At 51.0% G+C, this 21,513-nt stretch overlaps 2 protein-coding genes across 19 annotated transcripts in view; both read right to left on the bottom strand.

The window, feature by feature from the left end:
* The window catches only part of TCF25 (transcription factor 25), a 34,991-nt gene extending 30,357 nt beyond the window's left edge, over positions 1-4,634 (bottom strand). For 2 of the 3 annotated variants that reach the window (XR_008373287.1, XM_053555931.1), the window contains exons 1-2: positions 4,440-4,634; positions 1,115-1,186 (exon numbers count right to left, since the gene is read on the bottom strand). Coding sequence is in view for 2 of the 3 variants with exons in the window: in XM_053555931.1 (XP_053411906.1) it covers positions 1,115-1,186; positions 4,440-4,619 (252 nt within the window). In the remaining variant the exon portion in view is untranslated. The remainder of the gene's footprint in view (positions 1-1,114; positions 1,187-4,439) is intronic. The other variant, XM_053555941.1, reaches the window with a different exon arrangement.
* A 1,908-nt stretch (positions 4,635-6,542) lies between these two features.
* Positions 6,543-21,513, bottom strand: part of SPIRE2 (spire type actin nucleation factor 2) — a 33,071-nt gene continuing 18,100 nt past the window's right edge. For 4 of the 16 annotated variants that reach the window (XM_053555800.1, XM_053555817.1, XM_053555842.1 and 1 more), the window contains 12 exons: positions 20,097-20,177; positions 19,834-19,998; positions 19,263-19,349; positions 18,939-19,062; positions 18,178-18,347; positions 17,701-17,887; positions 16,038-16,159; positions 13,582-13,716; positions 13,405-13,484; positions 10,133-10,160; positions 8,623-8,735; positions 6,543-6,976 (listed from right to left, as the gene is read on the bottom strand). In XM_053555800.1, the coding sequence (XP_053411775.1) occupies positions 6,562-6,976; positions 8,623-8,735; positions 10,133-10,160; positions 13,405-13,484; positions 13,582-13,716; positions 16,038-16,159; positions 17,701-17,887; positions 18,178-18,347; positions 18,939-19,062; positions 19,263-19,349; positions 19,834-19,998; positions 20,097-20,177 (1,707 nt within the window). In that variant the 3' untranslated portion in view covers positions 6,543-6,561. The other 12 variants (XM_053555808.1, XM_053555825.1, XM_053555859.1 and 9 more) reach the window with 12 other exon arrangements.

Below are 21,513 nucleotides of genomic sequence, written 5' to 3'. Positions count from 1 at the left end.
GACTCTGTCTCAAAAAAAAAATCCAAAAAAAAAAAAAAATAGAAAATAATAATAATAATAAATGACAGGGTATCCCTCTGTCACTAGACTGGAGTAATCTGCTCACAGCAGTCTCAAACTCTTGGTATCAAGTGATCCTCCTGCCTCAGCCTCCTATGCAGCAATAACTACAGATGCATGCATGGCTAATTTAAGAAAATTTTTTGGAGAGACAGGATCTCTCTCTGTTGCCTAGACTGGTCTTGAACTCCTTACCTCAAGTGATCCTTCCACTTCAGCTTTCCAAAGCACTGGGGTTACAGGTGGAAGCCACCACACCCAGTCCCTGCTATACTATTCTTATGATTAGTAATTGCATGGTATATTTACCTCTTGCAAACAATATATAGTTGGACCTTACTTGTTATCCAAACACACTCTACCTTTAAATTGCAAAGTCAAAAACAAAAAAAATTGCTAGGTCACTCGATTTACACACAATGTGTACTGACTCAGTGGGTTTGCATTTACCACCCTGCTGTTACCTTTCACCCATCTGTTCCTTGTTATCTCATCCCCCTTTTCCTGCTTTCTTCTGGATAACTTTTTCATATTCCATTTTATCTCTTCTACTGGTCTGTTTTATAGTTTTAATAACTGCTCTAGGGTTGACAGCAAGTTATCTTTTTCTTTTTTTTTTTTTTTTTTTTAAATTTGGCCGGGGCTGGGTGTGAACCTGCCACCTCCGGCATATGGGACCGGCGCCCTACCCGCTGAGCCACAGGCACCACCCCTTTTTCTTTTTTTTGAGACCGAGTCTCATTATGTTGCTCTCGGTAGAGTGCCGAGATGTCACAGCTCACAGTAACCTCAAACTCTTGGGCTCAAGTGATTTTCTTGCCTCAGCCTCCCAAGTAGCTGGGACTACAGGCGCCCACCACAACACCCGGCTTTTTTTGTTGTTGTTGCAATTGTCACTGTTGTTTTAGCAGGCCTGGGCCACGTTCAAACCTGCCAGTCCTGGTGTGTGTGGCCAGCGCCCTAACCACTGAGATACAGGCATTGAACCTATAGCAAGATTTTTAATTAGCACAGTGTTCACTGGAACATAACTTCACACACATGAGAAACTCACAGAAGTGTGTCTTCGCTTCTTCTCCCTCCTTAGGGCTATAGTCATGTGGTTCACTTCCGTACATTTTAAAGCCTACAACACATGATTATTTTTGCTTTAACAATCAATTATTCTTTAAAGAAATTAAAATCTTTTAATTTTAGGAAACACATTTTATATTAATCCTAATTCTACTTCTCCATTATCTTCCTATAAATTCATCTTTGAATCTGGCATAATTTTCCTTCACACTTAAGAATTTCCTTTAACACTTCTTTTAGGGTAGGTCTTCTGGCAATTAGTTTTCTAGGTTTTTCCATATGAAAATGCCTATTTCATGTACATTAAAAATATTTTCATGAAAAGAGAATTCAGGTTAATTATTTTTTGGCATGCTCAATGGCTCACACCTGTAATCCTAGCACTTTGGGAGGCCAAGGCAGGAGGATTGCTTGAGACTGGGAATTTGAGACCAGTGTGGGCAACACAAGACATCATTTCTCTGGGAGGCCAAGGCAGGTGGATAGCCTGAGCTCATGAGTTTGAGACCAGCCTGAACGAAAAGCGAGACCCTGCCTCTACTAAAAATAAAAAAAATTGAGGCAGAAGGCTTGCTTGAGCCCAGGAGTTGGAGGTTGCTGTGAGCTATGATGCCATGGCACTCTACCCAGGGTGACTGCTTGAGACTCTGTCTCAAAAAAAAAAAGATACCATTTTTACAAAAAAATAGAAAAATTAACAGGTGGTGGGTGCCTATAGTTCTAGTTATTTGGGAGGCTGAGGCAGGAGGATCACTTAAGCCCAGCATCTGGAGGCTGCTGTGAGCTATGATGATGCTACTACACTCCAGCCAGGAGAGCAAGACTTTTGTCTCAAACAAAAAAATTGTCTTTTAAAAAATATATATATTTTTAGAGACAGTCTCTCACTTTATCACCCTCGGTAGAGTGCCATGGCATCACAGCTCACAGCAACCTCCAGCTCTTGGGCTTAGGTGAGTCTCTTCTCTCAGCATTCCAAGTAGCTGGGACCACAGGCGCACACCACAACGCCTGGCTAGTTTCTGTTGCAGTTCGGATGGGGTCGGGTTTCAACCCGCCACCCTCAATACACGGGGCCTGAGCCCTATTCACTGAGCCACAAGCGCCGCCCCTGTCTTTTAATATTTTAAAGATGTTCCACTGGGGCGGCACCTATGGCTCAAAGGAGTAGGGCGCAGACCCCATATGCCAGAGGTGGCAGGTTCAAACCCAGTCCCAGCCAAAAACTGCAAAAAAAAAAAAGATGTTCCACTGCTCTGGCTTGCTTTATATTTTTAAAAAAGTAAGTGATTATTATCATTATTCCCTGTAGATAATGTGGGTTTTTCTCTAGCTGCCTCTTTGTCTGATTTTTGTTGCTGTATCAGAATGCCTGAGACCAGGTAATTTATAAAGAAAAAGAGTTTTAATAAGGTGTTGTTGCTCATGCTTATAATCCTAGAACTCTGGGAGGCTGAGGTGGGTGGATTGCTTCACCTCACAGGTTTGAGACCAGCCTGAACAAGAGCAAGACCTTGTCTCAAAATAACTGGGCATTGTGGCAGGTGCCTGTAGTCCCAGCTATTTGGGAGGCTGAGACAAGAGGATCGTTTGAGTTCAAGGGCCTGAGGTTGCTGTGATCTATGATGCCATAGCACTCTACCTAGGGCAACAAAGTGGGACTGTTTCACAAAAAAAAAAAATGAAGAAGAAGAGAAAAGAGAAAAAAAGAAAAGATAAGTAAAGAGGCCTATTTAGTTTATGGTTTTGCAGGTTGAGAAATTCAAATCAGAATGCACGTCTGACAAGGGCTTCATGTTGCTTTGCCAAGTGAAGGCAAGTGGGAAGAGAAAGGGAGTGTGTTAAGAGACCAAATAGAGCAGCCTTGCTTTAAAACCACCTGCTCTCCAGGACAAGCGCAGTGGCTCATACCTGTAATCCCAGCACTCTGAAAGGCTGAGAGAGAGGATTAAGCTCAGGAGTTCAAACCCAGCCTGAGCAAGAGTAAGACCTTACTCTATTAAAAATAAGAAAAATTAGCCAAGCATTGTGATAGGCGCTGTAGTCCCAGCTACTGGGGGGGAGGAGGATCACCTGAGTTCAAGAGTTTGAGTCTTAAAAAAAAAAGAAAAAAGAACAATGAAAAAGGAACTTTAGGCCTGGCATGGTGGCTGTAATCCTAGCACTCTGGAATGCCGAGGCAGGTAGACTGCTTGAGCTCAAGACAAGACCAGCCTGAGCAGGAGGGAGACCCCTGTCTCCACTAAAAATGAAAAACTGAGGCAAGAGGATTGCTTTAGCCCAAGAGTTGGAGGTTGCTGTGAGTTATGGCCATGGCATTCTACAAGGGCAACAAAGTGAGACGCTGTCTCAAAAAAATAAATAACAAAGAAAAAGAGACTTTAGTACCACCACCTCTTCCAAAGATTTCAGTGAGACTATCTCTCTTCCTAAGTGGAAAGGTCACTAATACAAACCAAACTCCCAAGTTGTCTTAGGACAATTCTTGCACTCTCCGCTGACTCAGTATAGGCCCCTTTGCTTGCAAACTTTATATAAATTGGTGGCAATTGCAAGATCAAGAGAGCTTATAAAGAAAAGCTGCTTTCTCCACAAATAGCCCACTGCTACTCATTGGTAACAATGGGCTATCAGGTGCCAGGCAGGCTTTGCTAGAGACACAAAGTGGGCAAGGCACACATGTTATCTGCCCACAGGGTGGCCAGAGAAGCCAGAAGCCGGTAATTCACACACAGGTAAAGTTACAGAGTAAGCACAGCGATAGAGAGAAAATGTCACAGGAACCGGGTGGGCAAATCTAATTTACTGTGTTACTCTCTTGTACCATACACCTGCTGCAGGGGATGCAGCCAGGAGCAAGATGCCATGTCCTGGGTTAGGCAGGGGTATTGTGAGAATTAAATCAAAATATGGGCTGAGGCCCTGTAGCCCCGCCCACTGCCAGAGCCCATACCTCAAATAACCCCGCCCACTGCTGGGCCCTGCCCCTTGAAGTCAAGTCCCGTCCTCCCCACCGCGACACAGGCCTTATTAGGCCCCGCTCTACATGACGTCATGACTCCGGCCCGCCCCAACCTTTATTTAGCCCCACCCATCCTGCGGTCCTCGTCTCGGACGCATAGCCCCGCCCATCCCACTGCAGGCAGCTCCACGTCGCACTGCCCCATCCCTGACATCACGGCCCCGCCTACCCCGCCCGAATTCAGACTCAACTCGACGCTCGCTCCGCCCTCATGACGTCACGTCCCACCCGCGCAGACCCGTCTCACACCCAGCCCCCCACCCGCGGCCGCGGAGTTTCTCACCAGCTCGAACCGGTTGTTAACTTGGACGCCCTCCTTTCCTGTGCAGCCACCAGGCCCGCGTTTTGGCCCTTCTTCTTCCGTGTCATCGTCATCACGGAGGTCAAAATGCAGGGCGCCAGGCCCGAGGGGCTCCTGGCCGCGCTGTTCCCCCCTCAGCCTCCGAAGGGCCCGGCGCGACATAGGACCCAACGGCCGCTGACGCCTGAAGAAAGGGAGAAGAGCAGAAAAAGCGAGCGGCTGGCGCGCCTGCGCACTTACGGCGCGCTGGCGCGAGGCTGCGTATCGCACCTGCGCGCTGTGGCTCTCCAGCACTTCCTCTCCTCACCCGCAGCTTCAGGGAAGGTTTGGGCGGGTCCGGTCGAGTTCTCGTGAGAGTTGGGCGCCTCCGTGCGGTGAGACCGCGCCAGCACCTGGGTGTGGGGATGCGCGGGGTCTCGCGAGGTGTGGGACAGAAGGCGGGCTTGGGCGGTGCGGGGGTCGTGAGCCCAGAACGAATGCGGCCTTGGAGAGGCCCTGTCCTTCCTAGTGCGTGCCAGCAGGAACGCCGGGGCAGGTATAGGAGGCTACGCTCCGGCGTGGAGCACCTGTGGAGAAGCGGAGCAGGACTCCGAGGGCCCGGGCCTGTGCGGAGAGGCTGCGGTATCTCGCTCAGGCTGCTTCTGCGGCAGCCAAGGATAATGAAGTAAGCGCGCCAAGCCGGGGGGCCTCTTGCTCCCCCGGACAGAAGAAGCTGAATCTCAGGACCGGGCCCTGGGTGTTCGCTCTTCGTTGTCAGCTGCAGCGGGAACCCAGCCTGTCCCGGTGCGGGGTCAGCGAAGCCCTCCACCCGGGCTGGGCACCGGCGTCTTGGGGGGGATTTTCACAGTAAAGGCGTAGGGCCTCGGCCCAGAGATTCTGAGAGGTCTAGCATGGGTGGTTTTTAGAATTCTAAAGAGGCAGCCAGGACTGGGAACTGGCAGGGGTCCGAGGGCAAGGTCCGGGTGAACCGGCAGTAGGTAGGGGTCCGTCCTCGCCATGACAGCAGAGAGAGGGCAGCCCTGAGTCTGCTCCACGCCGCCGGGAGCCAGGCCCAGTGCTCAGTTCTTACCTCATCTTGCCTTTTTGCAGGGGGAGAAACTGGGACTCAGAATAAGGAACTGATCCAGAGAGAAACTGGTTTGCATTGGGGCATTGAGTCCTGAGTCTGAGGAAGAGGCTGCAAGGACAGAAGGTGTGTTTGGGCCAGGGCCCACCCGCCTTCCCAGAGCCCAGTGTTGTTCACTTGGATTAGGAGTTGAGATGCACATACTTTCTGGTCAGCTGTCCTGCTTCCCAGTGGCTGGCACATGGCTGCTGCCTCAAAGCCCTCCACCTGCCTGGGCTGTGCTCCCAGTCCAGAGGACAAGCAGAGGACCCTGAAGCTCAGGACCAGCCCAGTTGTTTTCATGTCACCCTTGATCAAGTGGTGTGACCAGTCTGTGCAGGCCTTTTGCCCTGTTTGCAGGTCAGGTGGAAGCTTGGGGCTCTCAGCTTGGAAGCACCTCCACAAAACAGGTTGTATACGGGTGAGAATGCAGCATCAGCTCAACTTGGTGTCTTCGCTGGACAGGAACTTTAAATGGGAGTTTCTCCCTGTACTGTTGAAGGCCTGTTCCTCAGCAAGGGAAGTTTAGAATAAGTGACCTCTACTTGTCAGGTCTGAAGTTGATGAAGGTGAGGCAGTGCTTCCTTCAGTGGGCTGATTGCATGGCTGCCTGTACCTGGGGTTGGGGAGAGGGGGATCCAGCAACTCTAAAAGCAGCACAGGGAAGGAGGGCAGCAAAGAGGTGGAAATGCAGCAGCTCTCCCCTGACTGTGCCATGACTTGAAGAGCAGCTCTGCCTGGGCTGGGCAGCCGTGAGGCACAGTCCCTCTGTGCTCAGGTCCCCTGGTGCCAGGATATGCTCATTCTTTGTTTTCACTTCTAAGAGTTCCATGTGGATTAGAATCCAGTCTCCCTATGATTGGGAATGTGAGCATCAAGGGTAGACTCAGTAAGGACAGTAGCACTGACCCACAAGACCCTCTGCCCACAAATTAGCTTCCTTATTGCTGGCTGTGTGACCAGGGGCAGTACCTGACCCGCTGTGTGCCCATTTTATTTTTAAACAAATAAAAATAGAGACAGGGAGAGTGATGTGCTCAAACAAGTGCTGGGAGTTGGCTGGGTTTTTTTCTTTTCTTTTTTTGGCTGGGCCAAGTTTGAACTTGCCACCTCTGGTATATGGGGCTGGCGCCCTACTCCTTGAGCCACAGACGCTGTTTTTATTGACTGCTCTAGTTTTGTGTATAGTTTTCCTGGATCCCAGCTGATAATTCTCTCCTGTAGGTCTGTCTGCCATAAGTCCTGCCCCTTCGAGTCCTCCTGTGGCTTATGGCAGGCATTGGAGCCTGGAGTGAAAAGGCCTCGATTAGGTGCCATCATGTTCCTGGTGTGCTGTGCATCCTTGGTGCAGTTCTTCACCTTTCCAAGCCTCAGTTTCCTCATCTGTGAGGCAGGATAATGATAGAGCCTACCTCTAGGTGCACACAAGCAGCAGAGTGGTAAGCACAGCCTTCCTAGAGCTGCTGAGATGGTACCTCCAGCCTCTGTGAACCCCGAGTGAATCACCTCCCTGGAGAACAGGAGTAGGGATCTGGGAAACAAGACCAAAGGTCTCCCAGGCCAGCAAGTGTGGCCTGAGCTATTGTTTCACATGCAACCTGATTAAGATGGCCAGGACTGTGAATTTGGCAAAGAGCTGACCAGGGCTTCATTGCCAGGAGTGGGCCTGGGTGCCCTTGTCCCCCAGAGCCCAGCTTCAGCCTTGGGAGAACATGCCCCTGCTATAGCTGGGTGAGTCCTCAGTGCACATTCAGAAGACTATGACACCACCTTTATTAGAGCAAAAGTGGACAGGAGTACAGATTTACAGAGCTGTTTGTCCTGTATGGGACCACCACCACCACTGGGGACCTCTGAGATGCCAATGCAAGAAAAAGTGGAGCCCAGAGCTGCAGGGTGGCTTGTGATGGAGGCACAGGGTCTTCCTGGGGCCTCTGTGGCCCAGGTCACCACCAAGGGAGGGTAGTCAGGCAGGGAGCATGGTCCACCTGGGAACAAAGTGCCGTCCCCACTGAGACATATACCTGGGTAGGGGAAGCTTCTATGTACGTTCCTACAATGGAGGAAAGAACTGGAACACGGGAGGGGGACCTATGCCGGGAGCCCCAGGATCTAGAGCCCTTTGTTCTCCCTCTGTGAGAAAGCCCATTCCCATTCCCTTCCTTCTCCTCCCTATACTCCCACACCCCTGAAATACTGAGAAGAAACAGCTTCCCCCAAGGAGGGTCCTGCAGAGAACCCAAGCCCAAATGAACTCTGGGGCCAAGGAACAATTTGTATAAATATATAGGCTGTGCGTATTATATAAATGTATCTATATATGTATATATATACATGCACAGCTTAGGAGTGAGTGGCCGCTGTACCCCAGCATCTCAGCCTTAGGTGGCATCCCTCTTCCTCTGTTCTGAGGCACCCTGTGGGTTTCTCTAAAAAGCACAGCTGGCCACCTGTGCCTTCACTTGAAATCAAGAGTCCTAGTGTTAGGGATATAGAGGGACTGGGTCTGACGGCCACGTTGTGGTGTGGTGTTGAGGACATCCACGCTTTTGCGGCTGGAGCACACCACATCAGCCACAAAGCTGGTGCAGTCGCTGCAGACATCTTTGAGGACAGAGCCGTGGGTATAAATATGGGGGAACTCCTCCTCCACGCTTCGCCACTGTGGCCCCTGCAGGGATCTGGGATGGAGTGGAGGACCAATGTGGGAAACCTAGCCAGGGTGCCAGATCTCCCTTGTACTCCCACCCAAATCCACCCTTTCCTCCATGCCAGCCAGCCCTATGCCTCCTGTGTTGTCAGGCACCCTGTGGGTTTCTCTTAAAAAGTAGAGCTGGCAGAACTCATCCCAGCAGACTCTGCCTTGACTACTCACATCCAATCTCCATCTCACACCACTGAGTCCCTCCAAAATTATTTCATCTCAAAATAGCTACCTTGGATTCCCTTTTCCTTGGAGGTGTCCCAGCAAACAGACAAAGCCAGATCCCTGCAACCCAGCTTCCAAGTCATGGTTAATGCCCGACCACAGCAACATTGGCAACAAGGCAAAGAACTCACTGAAAGGCGTCTTTTCTTGGGGTTGGTGTGGTTTTGGCAGATGTCCCCTGAGGACTCTCAAAGCCCAATGTGTAGACAGGGATGTGTGCGAACTTCTTAGCAGGCATTTTCATCTGCAGCACAGAGGGAGGTGTGTTCAGGCACCCCAGGGGACAGTTTAGGACACAGTGCTGGGAGCACCCTCTCCCTGGGGACCAAATGGCAGCCAGAGCTGTCCGTGCTCTGCCATGCCTCCTGTCTGCCATTGTCTGAAGACTTGGTGTGTATCTCCTTGGTAGTTACACACACCCTATTGATTTTCTGCTCATCTAGACAGGAACTTACTCGGGGGCAGGAGCTTTGCCTTTTTATATCACAGGATCTACCACCATTTCCTGCACACAAAATTTAACATTGAGCTGGGTGTGGTGGCTCATGCCTGTAACCCAGCACCTTGGGAGGTCAAAGCAAAGGCAGGAGGATCGCTTGAGACCAGGAGTTCAAGACCAGCCTGAGCAACATGGTGAGACCCTATCTCTAATAAAAATTAAAATTAGCTGGGTGCGGTAAAGCATGTGTCTATAATCTCAGCCAGTAGTGCTGGCTGAGACAGGAAGATTGCTTGAGCCCAGGCATTTGAGATTGCTGTGAGCTATGACGCTACCACTGTAGCCTAGACCAGACACCAGAGCAAGATCCTGTCTCAAAAATAAGGGTGGCGCCTGTGGCTCAAGGAGTAGGGCGCCGGTCCCATATGCCAGAGGTGGCGGGTTCAAACCCAGCCCCGGCCAAAAACCACAAAAAAAATAAATAAATAAATAAAATAAAAATTAAAAAAATTGATGAGGCGGAAGTTTCTGTGTTGCCAAGTATTAGGGTATAAAGTAAGAGTTTTAAAATGGTAGGGCTGTGCCTGTGGCTCAATGAGTAGGGTGCCAGCCCCATATACTGAGGGTGGCAGGTTCGAACACAGCCCCGGCCAAACTGCAACAAAAAAAAAATAGCTGGGTGTTGTGGAGGCCCCAGCTACTTGGGAGGCTGAGGCAAGAGGATTGCCTAAGCCCAAGAGTTGGAGGTTGCTATGAGCTATGACACCACAGCACTCTACTGAGGGTGACAAAATGTAAAAGTCCCTCTCAGATTCTGAGCTAAGGCATTACAAGGTAATATACTTGTAAATGTTCTTACCCATTTACCTCTGTGCACACCCACACATGATCGTAGAGCTGAACTGCAATAAAACACTCAAGAGAATGACTTAAGCCCAGGAGTTTGAGATTGCTGTGAGCTGTGACACCACGGCAGTCTACCAAGGGCAACATAGTGAGACTGTGTCTCAAAAAAAAAAAAAAAAAAGACCACCTACAAGGGTTTTTAGAAACTGCACACAGTCTTGGAAAATGTAGGAATGGATTCTGGCTGGAAGAAGGGGATGGATGAGGTTCCTGGTGAGGATAGGATCACCCAATATAAAACAGCAGATCCCCTGTCCTACCTCAGCCAAACCCCAAAGATCCCAAATGATCCTCACCTTTATGCTACAGGACGTGCAGACGGCTCTGGAAGGGAATGGAGGGGAGGTAGTGTCAGCAGGGAAGAGGCGCACAAAGCAGCAACTGCAGGCCAGCCTCCGTGTCCCACCCCCAGTGACCCCACTGACTCCATCCTGGCTCAAACCATCCTTGCCTTCTGCTTGATCCCTGGGTATTTCAGTACTGTACTTTCATTTTACTCTAAAACCTTGCTTTTCTCCCATCCAAGTACTAACCAGGCCCAACCCTGCTTAGCTTCTGAGATCAGACGAGATCGGGCACATTCAGGATGGTATGGCCGTAGACAACCTTGCTTTTCTTTGTATTTAGCTGTCTACCCAAAACACTTGCAGCCTCAGTGCTCTCTCTGGTCCAGCTTTCTCATACCCCACACTGCTGTGTACCCAGCACTTCTCACTGTAGGAGAGCCGTCTTCAGCCAGAAGCGCCTCAACTCATATGCTCAGTTTTTTTGTTTGTTTTTTTCTTTTTTTGGATTTTTGGCTGGGGCTAGGTTTGAACCCGCCACCTCTGGCATATGGGACCGGCGCCCTACTCCTTGAGCCACAGGTGCCGCCCCATATGCTCAGTTTTAAGCAGTGATTTTTTTTTTTTTTTTGAGACACAGTCTCACTATGTCACCCTAGGTAGAGTGCTGTAGCATCACAGCTCACAGCAACCTCAAACTCTTGGGCTTAAGTGATTCTCTTGCCTCAGCTTCCCAAGTAGCTGGGACTACGGGCGCTCACCACAACGCCCAGCTAAGCAATGATTAATAGTTTTTTATTCTCATACCTGGTTTCAAAAGTAAGTACCTTCTTGTAATAATTCAAACATTAGAATTACAATTTAGACAGCCCATCCTCAGAGTTAGCCCCTGCTAGTAATAAAGTTTCTATCTTCCAGAATTTTCTAAACATACTTTCAAATAAAGGTACTTTGTATACTGTTTTGTAAGACTATGTCAGGGGGGGCGCCGGCCCCATATGCCGAGGGTGGCGGGTTCAAACCCGGCCCCGGCCAAGCTGCAACAAAAAAATAGCCAGGCGTTGTGGCGGGCGCCTGTGGTCCCAGCTACTTGGGAGGCTGAGGCAGGAGAATCGCCTGGGCCTAGGAGTTGGAGGTTGCTGTGAGCTGTGTGAGGCCACGGCACTCTACCAAGGGCAATAAAGTGAGACTCTGTCTCTACAAAAAAAAAAAAAGAATATGTCAGGGGCTCTTCTCCACATTAGTACAAGTTGTTCAAACGTTCTAAAACAAGGGACTGTATTCTTCTGGATGGATATTTTACAATTCTGTATCAATAAACCTGAGTTTATTTCTTTTGTTTCAGAGAACATAACTGGTATGACTTGAATCCTTTTCAATTAACTTGAGACTTGTTTTGTGACCCAGAATATGGTCTATTTTGGTAAATGTTCCACGTGCACTTCAGAGCGTGTATTCTGCTGTTGTGTGGTGCCCATGAATGCTAGTCAGACCCACTCAGACCCCAGTAGTTGTGGTGGTCACATACATCTTCTGTACCCTTTCTTTTTTGTTTTTGAGGCAGTCTCACTATGTTGTCCTCAGTAGAGTACCGTGGCGTCACAGCTCACAGCAACCTCAAACTCTTGGGCTCAAGCTATCCTCTTGCCTCAGCCTCCCAAGTAGCTAGAACTACAGACACCTGCCACAACACCTGGCTATTTTTAGAGGCGAGCTCTTGCTGTAGCTCAGGCTGGTCTCAAACCTGTGAGGTAAGGCAATCCACCAACCTCAGCCTCCCAAGTGCTAGGATTACAGGTGTGAGCCACCGCACCCAGCTCTGTACCCTTAACTTTTAACTTGCTGTCTATTATTTTATCAAGTATTGAGAGAAAAGTATTGAAATATAATTGCAGATTTAACTATTTTTCCTTATAGTTCTGTAACTCTGCCATTTTTGCTTGAGGTATTTTATCTCTGCTACTAACTACCTTAGCTCTGGTAATATTTTTTGCTCTGAAATCACCTTTGTATGATATGGATGTATCAACTCTGGCTTTCTTTGGACCAATGTCAGTGTAGCATATCTCTCTTCATCCCTCTCCTGGCCCATTTGTGCCTTTATATTTAAAGCATGTCTTGTGGTTGGCAGATAGCCGAATCTTGCATTTTTAAAATTCAGTCTGGAAAACTGTCTTTTAATTGAGTTGTTCAGATAGTTTACAGTGAATGTGATGAATGATAGGGTTGTGTTCAAGTCTGTCATCTGGCTACTTGTTTTATTTTTGACCCATTTATTCTTTGTCCCCTCTCTTTTCTACTGTCTTTTGGATTGAGTATTTTTTATGATTTTATCTTACTTCCTTTGTTGGTTTATCAGCTGTAACTCTTCTTTACCCCCCAGTAGATACGGAGTACAAGTGGTTTTTTGATACATGGGTGAATTGGATGGTGGTGAAGTCGAGGTTCAAGTGTAGCCTCTTGTTTTATTTAGTAGCTGCTTCAGGGCTTTAACTTACCACAGTCTACCTCCAAGTAATATCACACCTCTGCATGTACAGTATAGGAACCTTCAGTAGTAATGTCCTCCCTCCCCTCCCCCTGGCCTTAATGCTGTTGTTATAGCATACTTGCTTATACAGATGTTACAGACTCCATGACACATTGTCATTCATTTTTTCTTGTTTTTTTTGTAGAGACAGAGTCTCACTTTATGGCCCTCGGTAGAGTGCCGTGGCCTCATACAGCTCACAGCAACCTCCAACTCCTGGGCTTAAGCGACTCTCTTGCCTCAGCCTCCCGAGTAGCTGGGACTACAGGCACCCGCCACAACGCCCGGCTATTTTTTGATTGCAGTTTGGCCGGGGCCGGGTTTGAACCCGCCACCCTCGGTATATGGGGCCAGCGCCCTACCAACTGAGCCACAGGCACCGCCCTCTTGTTTTGTTTTTTGCATCCCTAGTCATCTTTGACTGGATGCAAGACATATTATATTGCTGAATACTGTGTACTTCTTAAATTCCTGCTCTTGAGCTTTATTCAGGGAAGCAGTTAAGAGAGTTGGGAGTAGTTTGGTCCCTTCAGATCTTGCTTCTGTGATGACAGTAGGGCCTGAAGCAAGCTCAGCAACTTATTCCATACCAGTGGGATAAGCCCTTGCTAAGCTGCACTGACCTTGAGGACTTAACACACATGGTACACACTAGAACATGCTGTAATCACGAGAATTCAGTCAGCAGCAGCTAAGGGGCTTCCTACCTCCTCCCCCTTGTGGGTTCACAGCCAAGCATTTGCAGAATACTCACCTTTTGCAAAAGAGACAAGTAGGTGGCCACGAGAACAGTGGGAACCTGGCCCGGCAGCAGCAGCAAATCTGTGGGAAGGCCTGGTTAGAGCCCAGAGTCATCTAGAATTCACTGGGGTCTGGCCTTGTCCTTGCCCCCTCAGGCCTCCTGAGCAAACCAGGGCCCAACCCACCTCACCTTCCCCTTCTTCAGACCACTGAAGAGCTCCTTGTTCTGAAGAAATTTCTCCATCTCAGCCTTCACCAGCACACGGCGCACGTCCATTACCTCCTCCACGGTCAGGGCTAGGCTCTCCACAGGATGGCTGAACTCCTGGGGGCAGGGCCAAGGGGTTGTACCCACTGGGCCTCAGGGATAAGACCTTCCAAGCAGGATTCTCTCCACAATATTTCTCCTTCCCTAAGGACCTTTCTTCTTCCTGGTCTCTGTCCAAACAAGCCTGGCCCAATCCCTAAAACAGGCATGTCTCAGCCTGCCACCCAGTCCTGGAAGACGCACATGAGCCCAGCTCTGTGATGAGGCCCTGCCACCCTCACAGCACATTACCCTGCTCCCCTTAGCACCCCATGCTTGTCCAAGGTGCCCCCAGCTGCAGACACACCACAGCTGACCCAAGCCAGCCACAGCATCTCATGTCCACACTGCCCCCAGTAGCCCCACAACCCTTCGACATGCTGCCTCTCTGTGTACTTGGTGCAGCTGTGTCCTGACCACCTGCTCTGGGGCTGCTTGATGTCGAGTTGACCTGTTTTTGCCCCCTGGAGTTTAGCCTAGCACTTGACGCTTGACCATCCCAAGCTGCAGTTTTCTCTTTTGCAAAATGGGTCTCTACTTCAGCTCCACTGAGATGACACATGGAAAGCCCTGACACAGGGACTCACACTCAGATCTCAAACATCAGATGTCACCACAGATGCAGGTGGGAGCACAGCCTGTGAGGACGAATCTGTTTCAGAGTCACCATGCTGATCCTGTTTTGGATACAGGCTACTTCCTGGCACTTGGGGGATCTCTGGCCCTGCACTCTGCACTCTGACCTGAGGCACCAGGGATCCTGGCTTCTGTCTTCAGCTGCTGGATAGTGTGGTTTGTGTTTGAACAGTCCCCTCCATACCTCACACCTGTTGCCTTGTGCTATGGCCAGGAGAGTTCATGCTGGGTGACACAGATCAGCAGCTGCTCCTCAGATGAGGCTGAGCTCGGGCTGGACTGAAGGGGACTGGGTCCTCTGATGTGTGACAGTGGAAGCTTCCAGATACCACTTATGATATCTTGGAGCTGACAAGTCATTTATGTGACTTGTGGTCATTTAAAACCAGGTCCTCTTAGTCCTGAGTAAGAAGAGGACCAGACTCCCCTCTGTCCTAGAGAACAGACTGGATTTGTTGAGTCCCTCAATGGGGAAAGTGTGCCACTCCTGAGGCTCAGTTATAAGATGCACTGGGACTTCCACCCTGCACCCTCCTGAACCACGTGCCCTGGGAGGTGCCAGTGCTGTGCTGTGAGGACTCAACAAGTCCAACAAAGAGGCCACATAGGTGAGGGCACCTGGGCAACAAATTCACCAGCCCCAGTCAAGCCTTCAGCTGAGAATGCAGGTTCTGCTGCCATCATGATGGCATCCTCACAGATCCCGAGCCACAGCCACCCAGTGCAGATGCCTCTGGGTCCCTGCCCCAGGAACTTGAGGTAGTGTTGTTATAAGATCCAAATTGTGAGATAGGGCAGTGCCTGTGGCTCAGTGAGTAGGGCGCCGGCCCCATATAACGAGGGTGGCGGGTTTGAACCTAGCCCCGGCCAAACTGCAACAAAAAAATAGCCAGGCATTGTGGCAGGCACCTGTAGTCCCATCTACTCAGAGGCTGAGGCAAGAGAATCGCCTAAGCCCAAGAACTGGAGGTTGCTGTGAGCTGTGATGTCACTGCACTCTACCAAGGGCGATAAAGTGAGACTCTGTCTCTAAAAAATAAATAAAAAGAAAAAAACAAATTGTGAGATAAATTCTTATGCAGCAATAGGGAACTGACCCCCGACTGACAGGGACAAGTGTTAACCTTTGGGTTGGAGAATATTAATAGTGCCTTACTTTTATATAGCACTTGTTCTCATCTGAGCCTCTCAATGGGTGATTGCAACCACACTATCAACATCACACACCTGCAGGATGCACTGTAAGGATGTAGTCCTGTGATCTTTCATTTGATAAAATCATACACCAAAACTTGGGGCAGCTCTCCACCGTCAAAGGTCAGACAAAATTCATAGCTAATCGAACTCAGGTCCCAGGCCACGTAGCAGCAGAGTCACAACCAGAGTCAGTCTTGACACAGTAAAACTGTCCTTAAGGCAGAGGGTGTGCAGATTTGCCACCTGCCTTAACCCCACAGGGACCACACCAACCAACCTCAACTGTCTGTCCCTGGCTTTGGGGGCCACAGTGCTGATGTGCCCAGCAGGTGGCAGCGAAGACCCAGCTCCCAGACGGGCACAGCCTCTTGCCAAACACAGGGTCAAGCCACACCCACCAGACGGAGGCCCCTTACTCCTGGACCCCAGGCTGATGTCTCAACCAGTGAAGGGAAGGGGGACACACAAGAGGCCCCTGGCCACCCAAATGGCAACGCTTCTCTCACCAGCCACAGGTGTTTGGTTTCTGGGACCACAGAGGTTTCTGCTCTGTCCTCCATAGAGCCCAGGTTGCTGAGTGGAGGGCAGCTTGGACCAGGCCCGGACTGGACACTCCCAGGACAAGAACCTGGAGGCAGAGCAGAGGCCCCGTCAGTAATACCTGGCAGTTCAGGTGGGGTAAGTCCACGTGGAGGGGACAGAGAGATGGGTAGAAGACACACTACCCTCATCAGAACCTTTGCCAGGGCCATCAGACCCCTGAAGGGTCACTGCATCTGAAGTGCACAGATGTGCTGAAATTGGGAGTCCAGTGGTGCCAGCAGCAGCCAGGGCCCCCCAGCCTGCCGCACATGCTGCCACTGGAGACCAGGGCCAGCTGGGTGGGGGAGCATAACGTTTGGGGATAAGATAAGGTTTGGAGTTGGCCTGACCTGGCCCTTTTAACAACGGTATGTGAGTCTTAAGTACCAAATTGGGTCATCCTGTGTGTGGCCAGCAAGCTACAGGGCTGCTCCAGGTGACCTGATTGGCAGGACGCCTGGCCATGCCTGGTGGGATAAGGTTGGTAGGGTGACCAGGACTCCATGTCCCAAAAGTGCTCTGCAGAGATTAGTCCTTACAAAGGCAGGACTAGCTCTATGTGGCCAGGGAAACTTGTTCTTGCTTAAACTGGTGAGGAAAGAACACGTCCCTAATGCTGAACCAGGTCCCCGGTGCTGAGTGGCACCAGCCCACTCGTGCTTCTGGTGGACACACATTTCCATGCACAGAGAAAAGGACAAGAAAGCTTGATTGTCAGCTAGTGAGTCCCTTTCTATCTCTTAATATGTTAAGTTATCTCTAAGTATTAGAATCATGGAAAAGTTTTAAAAGTTTTCCCCAAAATGTATTACAATGAAGCTAGGTGCCTGTCGCTCAAACGGCTAAGGCGCCAGCCACATACACCTGAGCTGGCAGGTTAGAATCCAGTCCAGGCCCGCCAAACAACAATGACAGCTGCAACCAAAAAAAAAAAAAAGCCGGGCATTGTGGCGGGCACCTGTAGTCCCAGCTACTTGGGAGGTGGAGGCAGGAGAATCGCTTGAGCCCAGGACTTGGAGGTTACTATGAGCTGTGATGCCATGGCACTCTACCCAGGGCAACAGCTTGAGGCTCTGTCTCAAAAAAAAAAAAAATGTATTACAATGAATATGGGTTACTTATTTAATAAGAAGGCTTTCCATGGGCACAGTGGCTCATGCCTGCAGTTCCAGCAGCTCAGGGAGCCAAGAGAGGAGAGTCACTTAAGGCCAGAGTTCAAGACCACCCTGGGCAAGACTCCATCTCTACAATTTTTTTTTTCATTAGCCAGGCATGGTGGTGTGTGCTGGCACACACATGTAGTTCCAGTAAGTTGGGGGGCTGAGGTAGGAGGATGACTCGCGCCCAGGAGTTCCAGGCAGCAGTGAGCTATGATGATACCACTGCACTCCAGACTGGGTTACAGAAGACCCTGACTCTAAAAAAATTAAGTTTTCAGAAAAAAGGTGGATTCATGTCTATGGTGGTAAGCAAAGATCATCAGTACCTCTTGCAGGTATGAGCTCCCCAACCCCCTGGGGCTGCCTGCTGAGGAAGACTCCGGCCATGGAGCCGAGGGAGAAAGGCGTTGAGAGAGGAAATACTTGCTTTGGTCTTGGGTGCTCGGCCTCCATGCATGCACACTGTCTGCTCGGAGCTGTGGCTCTGTCTCTCTTAGGGGCTGGGTGGCTGGCTGCAGACCAGAGGCCACCTCACTCCAAAGCTGGGCCAGGTCATGCTCTGAGAAAGAGCGATCTCGCTTCAGTGTTACCTCTCCACACGGAGACTCTTCTTCCTGGGGACACACCAGACCTGCCTTGCCCACTTGGCCCATTGCAGGACGGAGGCACAGGACCTGGGGGTGCTGCTGAGTCCATGGAGGCCACGAGGCCTCAATTCACTGCCCAGCCCTGCTGTATTCTATGCAGTTTGTAGCAAGCATCTAAAGAGTGACATCCTCCCCTGAGGCTTTCCAGAAAGCTCTGACAAGGCATACTGTCAGACAGAGATTGAGCCCACAGAGACAGCACCACCACACGGCCACATCTGCTGCTGTCCCCACCCACCTTCTCCCAGGGCTCTGACCTCGGATGTGTTCATTTCTTCCATCTCGGCCAAGGTGGGCGCCTTGAGCAGCACCCGTGCCCGTGGGCGCTGGGTGCCGCTTCCAGCGTCTGGGACAGACAGGTTGATGCAGGAGGTGGACCTGGCATCTCCAGAGCAAGCATCAAGTATGCAGGGCAGGGAGCCAAACCCTAGGGAGGACAGGCCAGCAGGTGGGGGACAGTGAAGTGACCAGGGAGGAGCTCATGTGCACCTCTGCCTACTTCCCCCACTGTACAGAGGGGAAACTGAGGGCTGCTCAGCCACTTGATACATGAGAAATGCCAGCCTCGGGAGCCCCTGGCCTCACACATTCATGGCACAAGTACGAGTGGAGTTTGCTGTCTCAGATAAACAGGCTTTCAGTACTGAAACCTGTGCAGGGTGTTGCAAAGGAGGGTTAGGTCTCAGACATTTGAATAAATGCCTACTTTTCCCCCCACCTAAAAACAATGCTTTTATTTTTGTTCGGACTGTTGAAATTTGTCAAACTATTGTAAAATGTGTGGCATGGCAAATCCGAGTCCCAGCCTACGTGGAGGGCACAGATCACGTTATTTTTCATACTTTTTACTGAAGCTGCACAAGGCCACCAGACCTCAAGTCTACATCTCAAAGATAAAAATGTCCTATGTCTCCCAAACATGAAGGTGTTGTCAGGCACAGCCTGACCAAGGGAAGTGGGGGAACCCAGGCCAGGGCCACGGGAAGTCCCTCTCCTCCCCTCCCACTGCCAGGCTCACCGCGAACAGCCCAGCCCTCGCCGCCCACTGGCCGCAGCCTCCGCTGCTGCCTAATTTCCTCTAGGATCTTCTCATGCAGGGTCCTCTGCTTCTGCGGTAATGGGCGAAGTTGTCTCTCTGAGACCTGCAGGGGGTGGCCCATCCTAGAGTCAGGGGACCAGCCAGGCCCACAGGAGGGATGCCACCCAGGGGCTGTGTGCACTGTGCCCAGGAGCAGGTACAGGGCTGCCCAGGATGGAGGGGCCAAGCTAGCCACACTAAGAGCCGGTGGGCCAGCCACAGGACAGTCCAGGCCCTAGCTGGCCTTCAAGGAGACACAGGTACCTGCTTCAGTGGAGGTCGAGAGCGGATGAAGTCCAGGATGAGCTCATGTGCATCCTTCTTCACCCTAGGGGGGATGTCCCCATCCACCTGCCAGTGAGGACAGTAGGCAGCCCACACTGAGGATGGGGCTCTCTGCTGGAGCCTGTGTGGCCTGAAGGGGTTTGTCCAGCCTGGACACAGCCTGGCCCTCCCCGTCCTCTGCCCAAGGACCCAACTGCCTCCCAGACACTCCAAGCCACTCTCTGGGTGGCTGCAGCATCTGGCTTGGCACTCACTAACCCCGCTGTGAGCTTCCTGCTGCTTGGGTTCATCTGGAAACAGTCCAGTGGACCTATCTCAGGTTGTCATAAGAATGATACCAGTATGTGGGAAAGGAACATGCTACCTCGGCTACTGGGGTCTCTTCTCAGGGAGCCATCCCTGGTCCTCTGGAACCTTCCACATCCTCTTTCCCTGCCTTGTTACACTGTCCCCAACATGACCTGGCCTTCATGTCCCGTAGCCCAGTACCTAGCACAAAGCATAGGGGCCCTGGGGCTGTGGGAGAGGAGGGAGGCTGCTCCGCACTCACCATGACCTTGCGCAGCTTATAGTTCCGGGCCCGGATGTCCTGCATCAGCATCTCGAAGGGTGTGAGCTGGAACTCAGTGGGAAGAGGGTTGAACTCGTGCTCCTGCACCTTCCTGAGCTTCACCCCATGGCGGAGTTCTCGCATGAGCTGGACCCACAGCCGGGCCTGGGTCCCGAGGAGAACACGCTCTCAGGCCCAGGCAGGGCCCCCACAGCCCTCCATACCCTCGGCAGCTGTCTGCTCCATCAGCAGCCGAGCCTTACCCAGTCCGTGTGGCCCAGCTTGTCGAGCTCTGCCTGGGACTTCTCCACCTGGGGCTCATCCTCCCGGAGCTTCTGCAGCATCTGGGACCACATGCTCTGGTCAGTCCAGAGAAGGCAGGAGAGGGGCAGACATGGGCCTGACCCTCTGGCTCTGCCCACCAGGAGACACCTCCTCAACACAGGGGCTGCCACTCAACCAGCTAAAACAGGGGCCAGTGAGCACATTGACCCAAGCTTTAGGGCTCAAGTCCCTGAGAAAGTCATATTGTCAGCTTTGGAACCACAAAGGGCACTCAGCATCCTGTCCGCTCTCTTGGGTGAAGACAGGTGAGGATAGGTTAGAGCCCAATCCAGGTGCTCCAGGAAGGCTCCATGACCTCCGCAGGTGGCAGACACAGGTGTGGAAGCTCCACCCCTGCTCTCCTACTAAGCTTAGCTGCAGCCTTCCTCAGGCAGGCCACGCATGGACACGCCCTCTTGGTGGACCCATACATGATCCTTGCAAGGGTTTACATTTAGATACTTCTCTGGTCAGTATCTAACTGGGACCTGGCCCAGTGTGACACACAGTAGGTCCTCAAACATGGTGTGGATGAATGACAGCAGATGGAGGAGTTGTTAGTTGGCAAGTCTGGGGACACAGTCGTGGGTGTGTACTTTGTGATGGGAAAGGCCCAGGAAGACTGTCAGGAGCTGACAATGTTGTATACTGGGAGTCTAGAAAGATGTTAGATCTTAGTGGCAGCCTCCCACTCTCATAAACTCCGGATGTTGGACAACACCTGCCCTCCAGCACAGCTTCCCAAACCAGGACAGAACCTTTTCTCTGGCTTTTGCCCCAAGCCACCTGCCAGACTATTTGGGAGTGCTCTAGAAATGGCTGCAATTTTCTGAGCAGCACAGGGGTGTCCTCAGGTGTAGCCCTAAGCAAAGGACTGGGGCAGCTCTCCCATCCTCCTTGAAATATCTTTAGGCTGTTTCTGTCTAACCACCACCAAGAATTAGCCTACACCCACAGAGAGGACTTTCTCTTACTCACTCCCACCACCAATCCCCCAAACTGCTCTTTGGTCAATTTCTTAATATACAGCTATTTGCTCCTGCAAAAGAAAGTTTCCACTTGTATAGGGAAGAAACTGATCTCGGCAACAGAACACAGACTGAGTTCAGGGAGAGAAAGGAAAAAGTACCCAGACTGCCTGCTGATCACGGGTACTGAGAACAACTCTGAGTGACCAAAGCAGGAGGGAGAGAGGGGTGGGCCCGGAACACTGGTATAGGCAGGGGATCTGCTAGATCCTGGCATGTGACTGGGCTGCAGATGAGGCTGAAGTGGTGTGGGCTGCGTCCCATCAGACAGAACCATCCTGAGGGCTGCTCAGGCTTAGAGGGCCAGGGAAGCTGGCTAGGAACCCTT

Source organism: Nycticebus coucang, chromosome 2, assembly GCF_027406575.1.
Source record: "Nycticebus coucang isolate mNycCou1 chromosome 2, mNycCou1.pri, whole genome shotgun sequence".
In the NCBI taxonomy this organism is placed as follows: domain Eukaryota; kingdom Metazoa; phylum Chordata; class Mammalia; order Primates; family Lorisidae; genus Nycticebus; species Nycticebus coucang.
Note: the sequence above shows the minus strand (reverse complement) of the source record. Positions and strands in the feature narration are given on the sequence as shown.